The following is an 18,994-nucleotide window of genomic DNA, read 5'->3' as shown; positions in this document are numbered from 1 at the left end:
CTCAAAAAACCCGATCATAACCGGTTTATTGATGTGCATGTGTACGCACTCATTGTTTTGTTTATTTGTTTAGAAAAAGCAGCGGCGTCTCCAACAACAAGCAGCATCGCTCCACGTAAAACCACAGGAAATCACCCCTGAACTTCCTCCAGCAAAGGTCAGAGATCTTTGTTTTTCTCTGTGTGTCTTGGTCTGTTTTGTGCTTTGTCGACTGTCAGATTTGATTTTCATGTATTATATTTTTATTCACTTCTTTCCCTCATTTGTGGCATGTTACACCAAGAGCAGCGAGACGAATCTCAGTGGAATAAAAAAACAACAAACTGGACTTTTCAGAACTTTTAATCGTGTTGTAGTTGTGTAGTTGTCTCTCCTCGTTTCCTCTGTCCTCGTTTCTTCTGTCCTCGTTTCCTCTCTTGGTCTTGAGGACTTAGGGACTCGGGGTTTATCAGATTTGTTTTCCGTCGGTTTAGGTCCCGCCCCCTGACGACGGCGCCGCTACAAAACCACAGAAGAAGAAGAAGACGAAGAAGGAAGGAGGAGACGAGGACAGAGGAGGCGAGGACGTAGGAAGCGAGGACAAGACGGTTAAAGCGAAGAAGAGGAGGAAGCTGAAGGACGGATCGGACGGGAAGGACGGAAAGGAGGGAAGAGTCGGAGCTGACGAGGACGCAGAGAAGGACAGAGGAGAGAAGGAGACGAGCAAAGGATCCTTCAGGACGTCGTCTCTGTTCAAGCACAACCCGGAGATCCCCGACATCAAGAGGTCAGACGCTCACAGAAGGAGAAGTTACACCCAAATAAACAAGTTTTCAGAAAATACTAAAATAAAATACACTTCGTCTCCTCTCTCCTCGTCTATTCTCTTCTTCTTCTCTTGCTTCCTCTCCTTGTCTCCTCCCTATCTCCTCTCTTTTGCTTTCTCCACCTGCATCTTCTCGTTCCTTGTCTCCTTGTCTTATCTGTCTTTGTCTCCTCCCTCCTTGTCTCCTTGCCTCTTCTCTCTCCTTGTCTCCTTGCCTCTTCTCTCTCCTTGTCTCCTCCCTCAATTGTCTCCTCTCCCCATGTCTCCTTGTCTCCTTGTCTTATCTGTCTTTGCCTCCTCTCTCCTTGTCTCCTTGCCTCTTCTCTCTCCTTTTCTCCTCTCTCCTTGTCTCCTCCCTCCTTGTCTCCTTGTCTTCTCTCTCCTTGTCTCCTCCCTCCTTGTCTTCTCTCTCCTTGTCTCCTTGCTCTCTCTCTCCTTGTCTCTCCTTGTCTCCTTGTCTTCTCTCTCCTTGTCTCCTTGCCTCTTCTCTCTCCTTGTTTTCTCTCTCCTTGTCTCCTTGCCTCTTCTCTCTCCTTGTCTCCTCTCTCCTTGTCTCCTCCTCCCTTGTCTCCTTGCCTCTTCTCTCTCCTTTCTTCTCCTCTCTCCTTGTCTCCTCCCTCCTTGTCTCCTTGTCTTTTCTCTCCTTTTCTCCTTGCCTCTTCTCTCTCCTTGTCTCCTTGTCTTCTCTTTCCTTGCCTCATCTCCTTGCCTTCTATCTCCTTGTCTCCTCTCTCCTTGTCTCCTCTCTCCTTGTCTCCTCTCTCCTTGCCTCCTCTCTTCTTGTCTCCTCTCTCCTTGTCTCCTTGTCTTATCTGTCCTTTCCTTCTCTGTCTCTACCTCCTCTGTCCTTGCCTTCTCTCTTTGTCTCCCCTCATCTTGTCTCCTCAATCCTTGTCTACTCTCTCCTTGTCTCCTTGTCTTGTCTGTCCCTGCCTCCTCTCTCCTTGTCTCCTCAATCCTTGCCTCCCCTCTCCTCTCCTTGTCTTCTCTCTCCTTGCCTTGTCTCTCCTTGTCTCCTTGTGTCCTCTCTCATTGTCTCCTCCCTATCTCCTCTCTCCTTGTCTCCTCTCTCCTTCTCCCCTGTCTTGTTGCTTCCTCCGTCTTTCCCTCCTCCCTCCTTGCCTCCTCTCTTCTTGTCTCCTTGTCTTCTACCTCCTCTCTCCTCGTCTCCTGTCTCCTCTCTCCTCGTCTCCTCCCTCCTTGTCTCCTCTCTCCATGTCTCCTTGTCTCCTTGTCTCCTTGTCTTGTCTCTGTCTTCTCCTCCTCTCTCCTTGTCTCCTTGTCTTATCTGTCTTTGCCTCCTCTCTCCTTGTCTCCTTGCCTGTCTCCTTGCCTCTTCTCTCTCCTTTTCTCCTCTCTCCTTGTCTCCTCCCTCCTTGTCTCCTTGTCTTCTCTCTCCTTGTCTCCTTGTGTCCTCTCTCATTGTCTCCTCCCTATCTCCTCTCTCCTTGTCTCCTCTCTCCCTCTCCCCTGTCTTCTTGTTGCTTCCTCCATCTTTCCCTCCTTCCTCCTTGCCTCCTCTCTTCTTGTCTCCTTGTCTTCTACCTCCTCTCTCCTCATCTCCTGTCTCCTCGTCTCCTCTCTCCTTGTCTCCTTCTGTCCTCAGGTCCTCGGTGTCTCAGTTGAAGGAGGAGGTTTTCAGTAGTTCATCTTTTGAGGACCTGGACCTCCATCCCCACCTGGTAACACGCCTCTCCGCTCTGATTGGCTGATTCAAACTCTCTTTTTCTCCTCTGATTGGCTGATTTAAACAAACCCGTGCTGTGATTGGTTGTTTCAGGTGGCGACGCTGAATAAAGTCCTGAACGTGTCGACCATGACCAGGTCTGACCTCGATCTGTTGATCAGTAAATGTTTTTGTCCATTTCCTGTTCCCCTGTGACCTCACTTCCTGTCCCTTAGTGTGCAGCAGAGGACCGTCCCCGTGCTGCTGTCGGGACGAGACGCCGTGGTCCGGTCCCAAACCGGATCAGGTCAGTACCAGAACCGAACCAGGACTAAGATAAGAACTAAACCAGGACTAAGATTAGAACTAAACTAGAACTAAACCAGGACTAAGATAAGAACTAAACCAGAACTGAACCAGGACTAAGATAAGAACTGAACCAGGACTAAGATAAGAACTAAACCAGGACTAAGATAAGAACTAAACCAGGACTAAGATAAGAACTAAACCAGAACTGAACCAGGACTAAGATAAGAACTAAACCAAGACTAAGATAAGAACTAAACCAGGACTAAGATAAGAACTAAACCAGGACTAAGATAAGAACTAAACCAGGACTAAGATAAGAACTAAACCAGGGACTAAGATAAGACTAAACCAGGACTAAAGGTTCTTTCACACCGACTGCAGTTGTTGCACCAAATGTTCCGTTCGAACCAGAAGCTTTTAGTTCAGTTTGTTTTCATTGATGTGAAAGTTTCAGTCGCACTTGGATCTGCACTTACTCAAACGGACCAACACCTCAGAAAAGAGTTGGTCTCGGTCCACTTGACTCTGCACCAAACGCCAAACTCTGGTCGGTTCGTCTGGTGAGACGCCAACTCAGGTCCAAACCAGAGACAGTTGGTCCACACCAGCTGTTCCAAATGCATCATGGGAGGGAACACTCATTATTTCATTGCGTGCACCAGGTCGGGAGACGGGCCCTGCAGACCCCCGCGCCCCGGGTTAAGGGGGTGTGATGGGGGCCGGGGTTGGGTCTGGACACCTGTCCTGCGGCCGGTGGTTCGTAGGTTTGTGAGTTTGAGCTTCCCGGGACAGGGACGCTTTTAGGCGGGGTTTGTGAAAACGTCTCTGCCGGAGGCCGGTCGTGCTGTCTGTACTCCGCTGAGGGGTTCTGTGTGAAGACCACCGGGTGAGACGGTGTGTCTCAGTCTCGTTTCTGAGAAGTCTTAAGTGCAGGAGAGTCTCAGTGTCCCTGAGGAGCCTGCAGTCGAACTCTCTGTGTGCAGGAGCCTTGGATGTACGTCAGTCGGATCAGTTTTGGTTTGCAGGTGTGAAAGGAAAACACTGGAGTCTATGAAACAGAAAAACTATTTTATTGCCTATTGCAGACCAAATAATTGAACTAGTGTGTGAAAGTGCCCTAAGGTAAGAACTGAACAAGGAACTGAACCAGGGACTTGAACTTGGGACCAAACTAAAGTCTGCACCAGAGACTGAACCAGGACTACAGCTGAGTTTAGTTTAGTTCTCAGACAGTTGGTAAAATGAATCTTTGTGCCCTCTGTAGCTCTGGAAATGTAAATATGTGTGTGTGTGTGTGTGTTGTGTGCTTCCGTCCGTGTGTGTTTGTTTGTTGTGTGTGTTGTGTGCGTCCGTGTGTGTGTTGCAGGAAAGACTCTGTCCTACGCCGTCCCTCTGGTTCAGTCTCTTCAGGCTCGTCAGCCCAAAGTCCACAGGTCCCATGGTCCTTTGGCTCTAATCCTGGTCCCCACCAGAGAGGTAAATACTACAAATACAAAAACACCTCAGTAAATACGACCAATACCTCGGTAAATACTACAAATACAAAAACACCTCAGTAAATACGACCAATACCTCGGTAAATACTACAAATACAAAAACACCTCAGTAAATACGACCAATGCCTCGGTAAATACTACAAATACTCCCTCTGAACTACACAAACAGACAAACACTGACTGGACTTCATCAAACATGTCTAGAGATGGGTCCATGCTCCTGGATTAAAGGACACATTAAAAAACACATTGAAGTTTATTTTAAAGATGCATTATGTAACCTTTCTGATAAACGCCATGTTATTACTGTGCTCTGAATGTTCCACAGTACAGCTTTAAACTAATCTGTCTGCAGTTATTTCATTATAGTTGGCTTTTTTTGTTCAAAAATATGGTCTGCTTGTCCCCGTAGAGATACGTTTATAGCTCACAGTAATAACATCTCCATGGAGACGACGAGCATATAAATCGGATAAGTTACACAGTGCAGCTTTTAACCGTACATTTTCTGTTCAATGTTTTGCAGTTGGCTCTTCAGACCTTCCAGACTTTGCAGAAACTTCTAAAGGTGAGAGTGATTTTTTTTTTTCCCGCTTCAATACTGTTCCAATCACGACAAAATAAAAAACTGCGACAGAGTTTATAGTGTTTTCTGTCAGAATAAGCTCACGACTTTCCAGAGCTTGAGCGTCCAACGTTGGAGATGGAGGATCAAAATCTCTCAAGATTGTTTTTATTGTTTTTTAAATTTGTCCACATGATCTCGTCCCTACGGAAGCCGAGAGGGGTCACAACAAACGCAAACGCCACAACAAATACAAATGTGACAACACAACAAAAAGCCACAACAAACCAAAAAAAGCCACAACGGAAATGACCGCAGGACTCTATTTTAATGCAAATGCCGCAACAAATACAAACGCCACAACACATTAAAAAGCCACAACACATTAAAAAGCACAACACATTAAAAGCCACAACACATTAAAAGCACAACACATTAAAAGCACAACAATTAAAAAGCCACAACACATTAAAAAGCCAAACACATTAAGCCACAACACATTAAAAGCCACAACACATTAAAAAGCTACACAATTAAAAAGCCACACACATTAAAAGCCAACAACATTAAAAAGCCACAACACATTAAAAGCAGCACACACATTAAAAAGCCACAACACATTAAAAAGCCAAACACATTAAAAAGCCACAACACATTAAAGCTACAACGCCACAAGACCACCACATTAAAAAGCTTATTAAAAAGCCACAACCCGACAACGGAAGTGACCGCGGACTCTATTTTCCGACGGACCGATCAAGCGGCAAGTGAAGAAGAAGAAAAACAATGTGAAATGAATAATGATAAAACAATAAATTACTTTTACTTACGTTTCCAACTTCTCCGTTCCTTAACTTTTCACATTGTAGTTCTTCTTCACTTGCTGCTTGATCGGTCCGTCGGAAAATAGAGTCCCGCGGTCACTTCAGTTGTGGCTTTTTAATGTGTTGCGACATTTGCGTTTGTGCTGTCGCATTTGTATTTGTTGCGGCGTTTGCGTTTGTTGTGGCCCCTCTCGGCTTCCATACATCCCCGATCAGTAACGCTGTTTTTGTGTTCAGCCGTTCATGTGGATCGTGCCCGGAGTGCTGATGGGAGGAGAGAAGAAGAAGGCGGAGAAGGCCAGGTCTGGACCACATCGTTTCTGTTTTTTGTTTTTATTAAAGAGATGCCTGTTTCAGTCCTGTATTTTTCAGACTATAAGTGTCACTTTTTTTCATGGTTTGTGTGTTTCCTGTGACTTCTATATTAAAATGTTTTTGGTGAAGTGTGGAGAGGTTCTAGTCTTGTGTGTGAGGATCTGCTGCTCCTGTTCCTCCTGCACCACTGTCACTTGGCTCTACTGCACATGTCTCCTGCAGAAAGAGCCTCTGGCCTGTCTGTATTTTTCGTTTTCTTATTTTTGGTTTTATTTTGAAAAACGAATGAACGAATGACGCACGGATTAGTTCAGGCCTGAATAATTCTAACTGGAACTGAGTCTGAGTCTGACGACAGCGACACAGAAGAGTTTGTGTCGCTCTGTTTACCTCTGGAGGTCGAGGCCGAGTTGTTCAGAAGTGACACCGAGGATGAAGAATTGAATGGATTTAGTGATTTGGAGTGAGATGGAGAGTTTGTTAAACTTGTTCTTTTCTGTTGTTTATGTTATAGTTTATCTGAAGAACTGTGAAATATGTGACGATAACAGTCTGTTGTTCTCTCTTCTGTTGTTATTACTACAACTTGACTTTACACAGGAAATGTCTGTTCTTTGTCTCTACATTTCCCCCAAAAAGTGCAAGTTATATATGTTTTTTTCTTCTTCATTACGCATTTTTTGGTTGGTGCGACTTTTACTTCGGAAAATACGGCAAGTCACACTTTTTTGGAGGAAATGTATTTATAAAATCAGAGAGCAGGAAGTGACATTTCCTGTGTAAAGTCAAGTTGTAGTAAAAACAATAGAAGAGAGAACAACAAACTGTTATCGTCACATATTTCACAGTTCTTCAGATAAACTATAACATAAACAACAGAAAAGAACAAGATTACCAAACTCTCCATCTCACTCCAAATCACTAAATCCACTCAGTTCTTCATCCTCGGTGTCACTTCTGAGCAACTCTAGATAAATCGAGCTTTTAGCCCTCCATGAGCTTTTTTTGTTTTCTTTGTTGCAGTTTGAGTTTCCTCCAGTTTTCCCCAGTCCCTCACAAGTTTCTCGCTCACTCTAAACTTTCTTTCTGCTGCTCGATTTAAGTTTTCAGCTGCAGGTTTCACGACTTGCAGTTTGTAATCTGCAGAATCTGATTAACAGTTTATCACCGTGAGATAAAATAAGTTCTGATGCTAAATAAACATTAGTGAGTGGGATTCGTCTTAAATGTGTTAAATCAAATCAGCTTCACTCTCAACATTTTAATATAGAAGTCACACTTGGGTATAACGCTCTGAAGGAGAATGACTTAGCACAGGGAGCAAAGAAATATTAGACTCTTAAACATCTTGATGCTCTGTTTTCTGCAAATTTAACATTTTCACACACACAATTTTAAAAACCAAATTCTCTCATTAAATTACACAATATCTGATCTTGGTCTGTGCACATTTCCAGGCTGCGTAAAGGCGTCAACATTCTGGTCGCGACTCCAGGACGTTTGGTGGATCACATCAAGAACACCCTGAGTCTGGCCTTCAGCGCCCTCTGCTGGCTGGTGCTGGACGAGGCGGACAGGTCAGACGCACACTCACGCACGCACAAACACAAACACACACGTTTGTATGTTGTTTTCACTGGGATTTGGATGTTTCTTATTGATCTGGTGCAGGACGTTGGACCTGGGCTTCGAGAAGGACCTCACAGTGATCCTGAACTCTTTAAACTCGTCTGGATCCAAGCGTCAGAATGTTCTCCTCTCCGCCACCATCTCCCAAGGTGCTTCTGTCCTTCATGTGTGTGCAGCTCATGACTTTAAAGAACAAATATTACGGATCATTTGTTACTGGATTTTAAACATGCTCTTGTGTGCATTTGTTTACTCATGTTTTACAACTTTAAAGTAGTGACTGTTCTCTGAGTATCAATGAAACAATCACTTTATTTATCGTGAGGGGCCGTTTAAGTAGCCAGGCTGGAGCCACCTAGTGCCTCCGCTCAGTTTCATTTCTCTCCAGCGACTAGATCAGAAATCAGAATACACCAGACGATTCACATAAACCCTGGAAGTGCGAGTTCGGGCACCGGCCAATCAGCAAAGACAGACATTCTGTGTTGGCAACGATTCCCGAGATCGAGGATTTAAAACCGAAACAAAGAGGATGTTTGGTGAATTTTATTAAGGGGAATGACAGTATTGCTCTTCTTACGGGATCTGGGAAAAACTTAATATATGAGTTATCCCCGTTACTGGCGCATTACATACGTCATGACCAAATAGCAGCGATTGGTTAAATTAAAAAAGTGCCTGCCTACTGTAATAATGACACAAAAAGTTCATACAGAGGCCTCAGTGCAGCTCAGCAGGCGGAGTCCTCAGATCCAGAGTCAGGGCAGTTTGAGGTGAGTAACAGCTCTCAGGACAAAAGTGTCCCTCCTCTGTCCTGCAGTATCACAGCAGCCAGGAGATCGATTGGTTAAATTAAAAAAAAGTACCTGCCTATCATCAAGAGAACGAATTTTAACGCTGCGAGGTCAGACGGTTTCTACGAAGTGAAACCGTCTAATGAATCAGGTTAATTCTCTACATGGAGACGAGCAGAAACAGACAATTGATGTTGTACACATTTTTTAAATAACGCAAAGTGGTATTTTTAGAGTTTAGGAAAAAAGAGACTAAATTATAGAAGAGTAAACAAAATTTTTACTCAAGTGAGTCCTGAAGTAGAAGTAAAATATGCTGCTAGAAAATAATCTCTTTAAAAAGTTACTCAAGTAAATGTATCTGAGTAAATGTATCTCCCACCTCTGAGTATTATAATTATAATCTTTTGTGTGTCTTTCTCAGGAGTGACGCGATTGGTCGACGTCTGTTTGAACGATCCAGTCACGATCCAGGTGGCTGACTCTGAGCCCGCCCCCTCCGCCGCGCCGCTTCCAATCAGAGAGCTCCTCCGCCGCGCCGGTCCAATCAGAGAGCTCCTCCAGCGCCGCCGTCCAATCGGAGAGCTTCACTGTTCCCGAGGGCCTCAAACAGTTTGTGGTGATTGTGCCCAGCAAAGTCCGTCTGGTCTGCCTCGCTGCGCTCATCCTGGACAAGTGTCAGGTGGGACGCAAACACAGACAAATAAATCTGCGTATAATTACTCCACGTACTCACCTCAGGCAGTACTTGGTGTATATTTGGTGTATATTACTGAAAAATCAAAATAAATAATCTTCTTTGTCTCCAGGTGAATCAGAACAAGATGGTGGTGTTCGTGTCGAGCTGTGAGGTTGTCGAGTTCCTCCATCGCCTCCTGTCCTTCGTCCTGAACAAGCCCTCGGCCAATCAGACGCTGAGTTTTCTGCGTCTCCATGGCAACATGAAGCAGGAGGTACGAACTTTACTTTTACATTCAATATGTCTCTTGAATCGATCACCCCGCTCAGTGCAGTTTTTCTGCGGTACGGTTATTTATGTGTAGAGACACCTGAAAAGTTTGGGAAGAGTTCTGTTCAACGAAGCCGACTGAACCTGGATAAGTTTGTCTAAAGTCCTATTCGCACGGGATCAATTTGACCTGTGGACCTTTAGTGATTTGTAATAATTGTGGAGGAGCCTGAGATCTTAATCCTGTGCGAATGCTCCACGTCTGTAATTTGTAAAGTAAAAATTCCGCCCCAAATTACTGATTTTATTTGGCCAAACACAGACTTCCGGTGATAATACTACTGTAGTCCCGTGCGAATCTGCGTCTCAGTGTTTGTTGTTGTAATTGTGTCTTTTCTATGTCTTTTTCTTTCCGCGTTCACAGCACATTTGCACGGGATTAAAAAAAGTGCAAATGCGTGACGAGTAACACAGAGGCGGGCGGTAATTTGTAAATTACCAGACGTCCTCAGGTTAGGGTTAGGGTTATCCCGCGTGAGTAGGACTTTATGGATAAACAAACTCAGACATGTGCGTCTCTGGATCAGTTGTTCTGTGGAGCTGATTTACAACTCGCTCTGTCAACTCTGGACTTTTCAAATAAAGCCTTAAAGGGACAGTTCAGAATTTAGGACATAGGACCTCATTTCCTCGTGAGTCAGAGTGTTGGAGACGTGTGGAGACACTTTTTGAAATATTCCATCCAGTCCTTGTATTTGCAGAGGTCACTGGTGTTAGACTAGTGCATGTCAATGGTCACAGTTCTCCTGCCATTAAAAACAGTTTTACCCACTCCACAAAACACCCAAAGTAAATCTGTTATTACACCAGACTGTTGATGTGAATGTCTGTGTCGCTAGAATAATTTTAGAAGTAAAACCAACTTTGCATTTGAAGGATTATGACTATGACCATTGACATGCACTAGTCTAACACCAGTGACCTCTGCAAATACAAGGACTGGATGGATATTTCAAAAAGTGTCTCCACACGTCTCCAACACTCTGGCTCACGAGGAAATGAGGCCCTATGTCCAAAATTCTGAACTGTCACTTTAAAAGGTTGTATAGAGGATTTTCCAAGGAAGGAGAAATCCAGCGACTGTTTGTCCTTTTTCAAATGTTGCGCATGCGTGAAACCACCTCCCCTCCCCTACAGCTCCTACGTAGAAACGCCTCCTCCCTCCTCCTCCTTACGCCAGAAAGTCCTCATCGCTGCACATGACTTGTAAACAACTAACTACAGTGTTGGTTAGGCAAGACAGAGAAGTGAGGGGGAGGGGGTGCACGGAGATTTCGTGCGCGGAAAAGAAGTGAGGAGCAGGGAGAAGAACGGAACGGGCAGCGGGGAGAGGAGCAGTAAGAGGTGCAGAGGGGTGCGCGGAGATTCAGTGCGAATGAAGCTCCTACTACAACACACAGCAGCAAGCGGACTCTTTCTTTGCATTGAAAATTACGTTTTCAGGCATAGGATATCACATTCGTGTCCTGAAAAACGTTTGTCTAGCTCTTGGAAATAAAAAAAAAGTACGTTTTCATAATAAGCAGAAGTTTCCTGTCCAGGAGTAATTTGTGGACCAGTGGTTCAGTCTTTAGACTCCTTCGTCTGCTTCAGTCGCGCCATCGCTGGAATGAATCTCCAAGAATCACCTTAGTTTGGCTTCGCTGCTTTTCCCTGTGTTTTCTTCTTTCAGCGACCTCAAAAACTGACTTTCTTTTGCGTCTAACTGCTCCTGGATTCTTGTCGCCATTGCAACAAACTTTGTGCGAACTGCGAGGAAGATATAGGTCAAAAAAGCCGCTAAGAACTGTTGCGTTGGTGGAGTAAACAGCGTCTGTGGACTGTGTGACAGGCGTACATAAACCACGTAACGGCGGCGCGCAGGCAAGTCAGTTACACTAGAAACGTAGGGAGTTTGATTGACAGCCTGTCAGCTCACAGATAACGAGGCAGTGTCGTTATCTATTGGCAAATGTTTATCTGGCCCCACCACGTCCAGAGTTGATGAATTTTTATTCTCTTTTTTTTTGGTCATCATAATTACAAGGCTGCTGCATCTCTATAATCTATCACTGACAATTTGAAACAAAAAAAATCCTCCATACAACCTTTAAGTGTTCACTGAACAGGGGGCAGGGTTTGTAGCAGGCGATCAATCAGAATGATAGAAAACTCTATGAGCTAAGAATTTCACACACAAACTGTCAATCAAAATCATGCAATCTACAAGGAATTAAAATCCTAACCGCGAGCTTAAGTCGTGACACAGACGATGACCTCATCACACGGGACAGCACCGTGGACCGGACGAACGTCGCTTATGCCGGTGTCAAGCAGCACCCGAACACTCACGCCTCAAACAAATGTGTCCGTTATTTTTGAGTTACAGCAGATTTACACCAGACACACTCGAGTGTATTTAGTGTGATACAGTCTGATGTGTTTTTACTCGAGGCATAATCTGCTCAAACTCAAATGTTCTACTGTTCTAATGTTCTACTCCAGTATGTTTCTGTATTCACTCTGGTGTGTGTGTGTGTGTGTGTGTGTGTTGTGCAGGAGCGTGTGGAGGTGTTTGGACAGTTCTCCAAGGCGCGCTCTGGAGTTCTTCTGTGCACGGTGAACACACTCACAGAGTTCACGCACACGTCAGGAAAACTACAAACACCCACCTGGTCCAGTTTAAACCCAACTGTAAAAGTGTGAACCCGGAAACTACAGACGTGTGAATCTGTGACCCCGAGAACACACACACGACATCCACACACGCACACACACACACACACACACACACACACACACACACATCCACACACACACACACACACACACACACACACACACACGCACACACACGCACACACACACACACACACACACACACACACACGCACACACACACACACACACACACACACGCACACACAGAAGACGAGTGCACTAAACAAACTGACTCAAATCACCTTCGTCCAAAACCCGACACACTCGACAATCACTGTTTTATAGCTGCAAATGTTTAATGACAAGTCTAAAGTCCGAGCAGCTCCTGAACGCCTCATCCTCCTCTCCTCTCACCGTTGGTCCGTTTAGTGCCCTCAGATGTTTCTCTCTCTTTTTCTCTCTCTCTCTTCCTCTTCTCTCTCTTCTCTTTCTCTCTCTTTTTCTTTCTCTCTCTCTCAGTTTTATCTTCTCTCTTTTTCTCTCTCTTTCTCTTTACTCCCCTCTTTTCTCTCTCTCTCTCTTTCTTTCTCTCTTTTTTCTGTTTCTCTCTCTTTCTTTCTTTCTCTCTCTCTATTTCTCTCTTTATCTCTCTTTCCTTCTCTTTACCCCCCTCTCTTTCTTTCTTTCTTTCTTTCTCCCTTTTTCTTTTTCTATTTCCTTCTCTATAGTCCTCTTTCCCTTTCTTTCTTCCTTTCTTTCTTTCTTGATTTTATCTTCTCTTTTTTCTCTCTCTCTTTCTCTTTACTCCCCTCTCTCTCTTTCTCTCGCTTTCTTTCTTTCATTCTTTCTTTCTTTCTCTCTTCCTCTCTCTCTGTCTCCTTTTCTTTCTCTCTTTTTCTGTCTCTCTTTCTTTCTCTGTCTGTCTGACTCTTTCTCTCTCTTTCACTCTCTCTCTTTCTCTCTCACTCTTTCTCTGTCTCTCTCCCTTTCTATCTCTTTCTCCTTCTCTTTCTCTCTTTTGCTCTCCCTCTTTCTCCTTCTTTCTCTCTCTCTCTTTTGCTCTTTGTCTCTCTCTCTGTCTCTCTTTTGATCTCTCTCTTTCTCCCCTGTCCCTCTTTCTCCTTCTCTTTCTCTCTCTCTCATTTTCACTCCAGCTTTCGTGTTCTCTCTCTTTCTCTCTTTTTCTCTCTCTTTCGCTCTTTCTCTCTTTTTTCTCTTTCTCCGTCTCTCTTTCTTTCTCTTTCTGCTTCTCTCTCTCTTTCTTTCTTTTCTCTCTCTCTTTCTTTCTCTCTCTCTCTTTCTTTCGCGTTCTCTTTCCCTTTCTCCTGCGTTCGTGTTCTTTCTCTGTCTGTCTGTCACTTTCTCTCTCTTTCACTCCCCTCTTTCTCTCTTTCTCTTTCATTAGCTCTCTCTCTTTCTCTCTCTTTTTCGCTCTCCCTCTTTCTCCTTCTTTCTCTCTCTCTTTGTCCCTCTTGCTTTCTCTCTCTTTCGGTCATCCTCTTTCTGCTGTCTTTCTTTCTCCTTCTCTCTCTCTTTTTCTTTCTCCCTTTCTCTCCCACTTTTGTGTTCTCTCTCTCTCTTTTTCTTTTTCTCTCTCTTTCTTTCTCTCTCTCTCTCTCGCTTTCATCTTCTCTCTCTTTCTCTCTCTTTCTTTTCTTTTTTGTCTCTCTTTCTTTCTCTCTCTTTTGCTCTCCCTCTTCCCCCTTTCTCTGTTTCTCTTTTTTGCTCTCCCTCTTTCTCCGTCTCTGTCCCTCCCTCTTTCTCTTTCTCCTCTCTCTCCCTCTCTTTCTCTCTCAGATGTGTGTACACTGACAGTTTGTTTCTGTTTTCTCTCTTTGTCTCTGTGTGTTTCAGGACGTTGCAGCTCGAGGACTCGACTTGCCTCAGGTCTCGTGGATCGTTCAGGTATTCTCTCTCTCTCTCTCTCTGTCTGTTTATTTTTGTGCCGTCACTCTCTCGTCTCCATGGAGATTTCGTTTTTTTGCCTGGAATTGTTTCGACAGGCTGGCGCCACCTAGTGCCTCCGCTCAGTTTCATTTCTCTCCAGCGACTACGTCAGGAATCAGAAAACACTAGACGGTTTACAAAAACTCCGGAAGTTGTAGACGACGCACCGACCAATCATCTGTGAGCTGTGAAGTCACGACGTCAGACTGAAGCGTCTGTCTGTGTCGCTTTTGTGGAACAGAACAACAGTAAACGAAGCGTCGAGATGGATGTAGATGAAGACAGACATTCTGTGTTGGCGACGATTCCCCAGATCCCCAAGGATTTAAAGCCGGAACAAAGAGAATGTTTGGTGAATTTTATCAAGGGGAAAGACGTTATTGTTCTTCTTCCTACGGGATTTGGTGCATTACATACGTCACGACCAAACAGCAGCGACTGGGTAAATAAAAAAGTACCGAGTGAAAGAATCCTAATACTGCGAGGTCACACAGTTTCCACCAAGTGAAACCGACTGATGAATCAGGTCTAAAGAACTGTTGGGATGGAAACTCAAATTAAACATTCTAAAAATAAATCTCAGCAGCTCTCACACCTTAAAAAAAAAGTAAAACTATCACATGAAAAAATCTACTTAAGTAAAAGTACCTTTTTAAAAATGTACTTTAAGAGTAAAAAGTAAAAGTATTTTGCAGACATTTTTAGAATAATTAAAGGAGGAAATGTATATATAGTGATTTTGAAAAAGCATTTAGGAGACTTCAGGTGATTTAAAAAAAAAATTACTTTTCAAGCCACTTTTGGGGACAGAAACTCCAATAAAATATGCTAAAAAGTCTACTGAAAAACTACTCAAGTACCTGTTTAAAAATGTACTTTAAGAGTGAAAAGTAAAATTACAACAATTAAAGAAATGTATAGTGATATATATATATATATATATATATATATATATATATATATATATATATATATATATATATATTTATTTTTTTTTTTATTTTGCTCAAAATTGGAACAGAAACTCAAATTAAACGTGCTAAAAATACATTTCAGCCATTTCAGCAGCTCTCACACTGTAAAGAAAAGTACTTTTTACTTTTTAGCACAGATCTAAAATGTAGTGACGTAAAAAGTACAGATACCTGCATTCAAATGTAGTGAAGTAAAAGTAAAAAGTACCTGCTGTAAAGTGTACTGTAATGTAAAATACAGATAGATAAAATGTGTACTTGACTTGTGTACTTTTACTTGTTGTACTTTTACTTGTGTACTTGACTTGTGTACTTTCACTTGTGTACTTGATGTGTGTACTTTTACTTGTGTACTTTTTCTTGTGTACTTGACTTGTGTACTTGACTTGTGTACTTTTACTTGTGTACTTTCACTTGTGTACTTGACTTGTGTACTTTTACCTGTGTACTTGACATGTGTACTTTCACTTGTGTACTTTCACTTGTGCACTTTCACTTGTGCACTTTTACTTGTGTACTTTTACTTGTGTACTTTCACTTTTGTACTTGACTTGTGGACTTTTACTCGTGTACTTTCACTTGTGTACTTGACTTGTGTACTTGACTTGTGTACTTTTACTTCTGTACTTTCACTTGTGTACGTTTACTTGTGTACTTGACTTGTGTACTTGACTTGTGTACTTTTACTTGTGTACTTTCACGTGTGTTCTTGACGTGTGTACTTGACTTGTGTACGTTTACTTGTGTACTTGACGTGTGTACTTGACGTGTGTACTTGACGTGTGTACTTGACTTGTGTACGTTTACTTGTGTACTTGACGTGTGTACTTGACTTGTGTGTACTTGACGTGTGTACTTGACTTGTGTACGTTTACTTGTGTACGTTTACTTGTGTACTTGACGTGTGTACTTGACGTGTGTACTGTACTTGTGTACTTGTGTACTTGTACTTGTGTACGTTTACTTGTGTACTTGACGTTGTGTACTTGACTTGTGTACTTTACTTGTGTACTTGACGTGTGTACTTGACGTGTGTACTTGACGTGTGTACTTGACGTGTGTACTTGACGTGTGTACTTGACTTGTGTACGTTTACTTGTGTACGTTTACTTGTGTACTTGACGTGTGTACTTGACTTGTGTACTTGACTTGTGTACTTTTACTTGTGTACTTTACGTGTGTACTTGACGTGTGTACTTGACGTGTGTACTTGACGTTGTGTACGTTTACTTGTGTACTTGACTTGTGTACGTTTACTTGTGTACGTTTACTTGTGTACTTGACGTGTGTACTTGACGTGTGTACTTGACGTGTGTACTTGACTTGTGTACGTTTACTTGTTACGTTTACTTGTGTACTTGACGTGTGTACTTGACTTGTGTACGTTTACTTGTGTACTTGACGTGTGTACTTGACGTGTGTACTTGGCGGTGTTGCAGTTCACGGCGCCGGTGTCGGTGGCGGAGTACGTGCACAGGGCGGGCAGGACGGCGCGGGCGGGGCACAGCGGGCACAGTCTGCTCCTCCTGGCGCCGCACGAGTCCAGCTTCATCCCAGAACTGAACCGGCACCGACTGGACCCGGAACCACTGCCCCTCACAGACCTGCTGTCAGTACTGCTGAAGGACGAGCGCTACCAGGGCAGAGGAAAGTACCACAGCCAGGTACTACTACTACAAATACTACTACTACTACCACTACCACTACTACTATTACTGCTACTACTACTATTACTACTGTTACTACTACTGTTACTACTACTACTGCTACTACTACTACTACTGCTACTACTACTACTGACTACTAGCTGAAAGAGAGCGCTACCAGGGCAGAGGAAAGTACCACAGCCAGGTACTACTACTACAAATACTACTACTACTACCACTACTACTATTACTGCTACTACAACTGCTATTACTACTACTGCTACTACTACTGCTACTACTACTACTACTACTACTACTACTACTGCTACTGCTACTACTACTGCTACTGCTGCTACTACTGCTACTACTACTACTACTACTACTACTACTACTACTACTACTGCTACTACTACTACTGCTACTACTACTGCTGCTACTACTGCTACTACTACTGCTACTGCTACTACTACTACTGCTACTACTACTACTGCTACTGCTACTACTACTGCTGCTGCTACTGCTACTACTACCGCAGCCAGGTACTACTATGACTACTACTACATATACTACACTGAACCTGAGAGATGAGAGATATGACTACTACTACTACTACTACTACTACTACTACTACTACTACTACTACTACTACTACTTATTACAACTACGACTACTATGCCAGCTATTATTACTACTACTACTATAATCACCAATGCCATTACTGCTATCCCTAGTTTGAGTACTACTTCTACTACTATTACTCCTACAGTTACTGCAGTACCAGACTCTGATTCTCTGAGTCGTGTTTTTCTTCCAGAGTTCAGAAAAAGCTCGTGAGCAGGAGATCAGGGAGAGAGCCACAGTTCTACAGACCGAGTTTGAAAACTTTGTCCACTCGGACCCAGAGAGACTCAGCGCCGCCAAGAGAGGTATTACTCTGTTGCTTTTACTCGTGTTTTTCCTTTGTCCTCTCGACTCTGGACTTGTTTTTATTTCTTACCTGCCTGTCTTGTGTGCTCAGCTCTGCAGTGTTTCCTCCGGGCCTACACCTCGTACCCCTCTCACCTCAAACACATCTTCCACATCCGACACCTCCATCTGGGCCACAGCGCCAAGAGCTTCGGCCTGAGGGACGCTCCACGAGGGCTGGGAGAGGCCACCAGGAGCTCCAAGACCGGAAAGAGACCGGAGAAGAGGCAGGACAAGAGGACAGGAAAACCACAGCCATGGAAGAAGAATCAGAAGGAGTCGGGAGCAAAGAAGAAGAGGTGAGGGGGGAGACCGGGGCGTGTGTGGGGCAGAATGATGAAACATGTGGCTGCCATAAAAACACAGTCACCCTGAAGAACAGGAACAGTGGCAGTAAAGTGCTGTAAAGCTGTAAAGTTGCAAAAGAGAGTTTAAAGTGCATTTGACAGGTTTTTAAGGTTTTCTAGTGGTTAGTGCAGCTGCTGCAGCTGTGACTCCAGTGTGGAAGAGGTTTATCTGTGCGAAACTCTGTGTAACACTGTACAACTCTGCGTAGCTCTTATTAACTCTGTATAACTCTGTGAAACTCTGAAACTCGATGTAACTCAAAGAAACTCTGCGTAACTCAGTGTAACTCTGTGAAACTCAGTGTAACTCTGTGAAACTCAGTGTAACTCTGCGTAAGTTGCGAAACTGCGTAACTCTGTAACGCAGCGTAACTATGTGACACTGTAACTCAGTAACATTATATAACTGCGTAACTCTATATAACTCTGAGTAACTCTGCAAAACTCTGCGAAACTGTGCAACTGCGTAACTCTGGCTAACTGTACAACTCGGTGTAACTCTGCGAAACTCTGTGTGTGACTCTGTGAAACTCAGTGTATTTGTTCTTGTTTCCAGGTGGAGCGGCTCTCACAGAGACTCAGACCTGCTCCGCTCAGAGTTTTCCTCTGGACTTCAGCCCAAGACCAAGAAGAACCGCTCCAAGACTCAGGAGGAACCGGGGCCAGGGGAGTCCTGACCTGGTTTAGATCTGGACGAGTTCTGCTTTAGTCCAGGACTTTTATACGAACTCTGGTGAATGCTGTGACGTGTGAGAAAAAGAATCTGAAAAATACTGTAAATGAACTTTTAAAATAAATATTGTCTGTCTGTTTCTGTGAGATCTTTTGGTATTTTTTGTTTATTTACATAATCCACCTTCAAACAGAGTTCCTACTCTTTATCACTGACAAAATTTCAAAACTTTTCCATGACTTTTTCATGAGCTAAAGTGAATTTTCCATGACTTTACAGCACCTACATGTGTAGAACTGAACAGACTTTTAGGGCTTTTAAATATGAAATGTGAACACTTCCCACTAGGGATGTAACAGTAACTGAAATGTTGGTGCAGAACGTTTCGT

At 43.6% G+C, this 18,994-nt stretch overlaps 1 protein-coding gene across 1 annotated transcript in view; it reads left to right on the top strand.

The window, feature by feature from the left end:
* Positions 1-18,751, top strand: part of ddx31 (DEAD (Asp-Glu-Ala-Asp) box polypeptide 31) — a 26,901-nt gene extending 8,150 nt beyond the window's left edge. The window contains exons 4-22 of the mRNA XM_055161981.1: positions 75-157; positions 474-766; positions 2,412-2,487; positions 2,586-2,629; positions 2,708-2,778; positions 4,147-4,256; positions 4,803-4,844; positions 5,903-5,967; positions 7,438-7,557; positions 7,652-7,758; positions 8,828-8,877; positions 8,927-9,085; positions 9,213-9,356; positions 11,951-12,010; positions 13,907-13,957; positions 16,413-16,637; positions 17,434-17,545; positions 17,638-17,884; positions 18,489-18,751. Of these exons, the coding sequence (XP_055017956.1) occupies positions 75-157; positions 474-766; positions 2,412-2,487; positions 2,586-2,629; positions 2,708-2,778; positions 4,147-4,256; positions 4,803-4,844; positions 5,903-5,967; positions 7,438-7,557; positions 7,652-7,758; positions 8,828-8,877; positions 8,927-9,085; positions 9,213-9,356; positions 11,951-12,010; positions 13,907-13,957; positions 16,413-16,637; positions 17,434-17,545; positions 17,638-17,884; positions 18,489-18,609 (2,180 nt within the window). The 3' untranslated portion in view covers positions 18,610-18,751. The remainder of the gene's footprint in view (positions 1-74; positions 158-473; positions 767-2,411; positions 2,488-2,585; positions 2,630-2,707; positions 2,779-4,146; positions 4,257-4,802; positions 4,845-5,902; positions 5,968-7,437; positions 7,558-7,651; positions 7,759-8,827; positions 8,878-8,926; positions 9,086-9,212; positions 9,357-11,950; positions 12,011-13,906; positions 13,958-16,412; positions 16,638-17,433; positions 17,546-17,637; positions 17,885-18,488) is intronic.
* Positions 18,752-18,994: the final 243 nt, after the last annotated feature.

Source organism: Boleophthalmus pectinirostris, unplaced genomic scaffold (genome assembly GCF_026225935.1).
Source record: "Boleophthalmus pectinirostris isolate CB_2022bp ecotype Guang Dong unplaced genomic scaffold, ASM2622593v1 HiC_scaffold_4, whole genome shotgun sequence".
NCBI classification, from domain to species: Eukaryota; Metazoa; Chordata; class Actinopteri; order Gobiiformes; family Gobiidae; genus Boleophthalmus; species Boleophthalmus pectinirostris.
The sequence above is the reverse complement of the archived record's forward strand: the minus strand, read 5'-3'. Positions and strand labels throughout refer to the sequence as shown.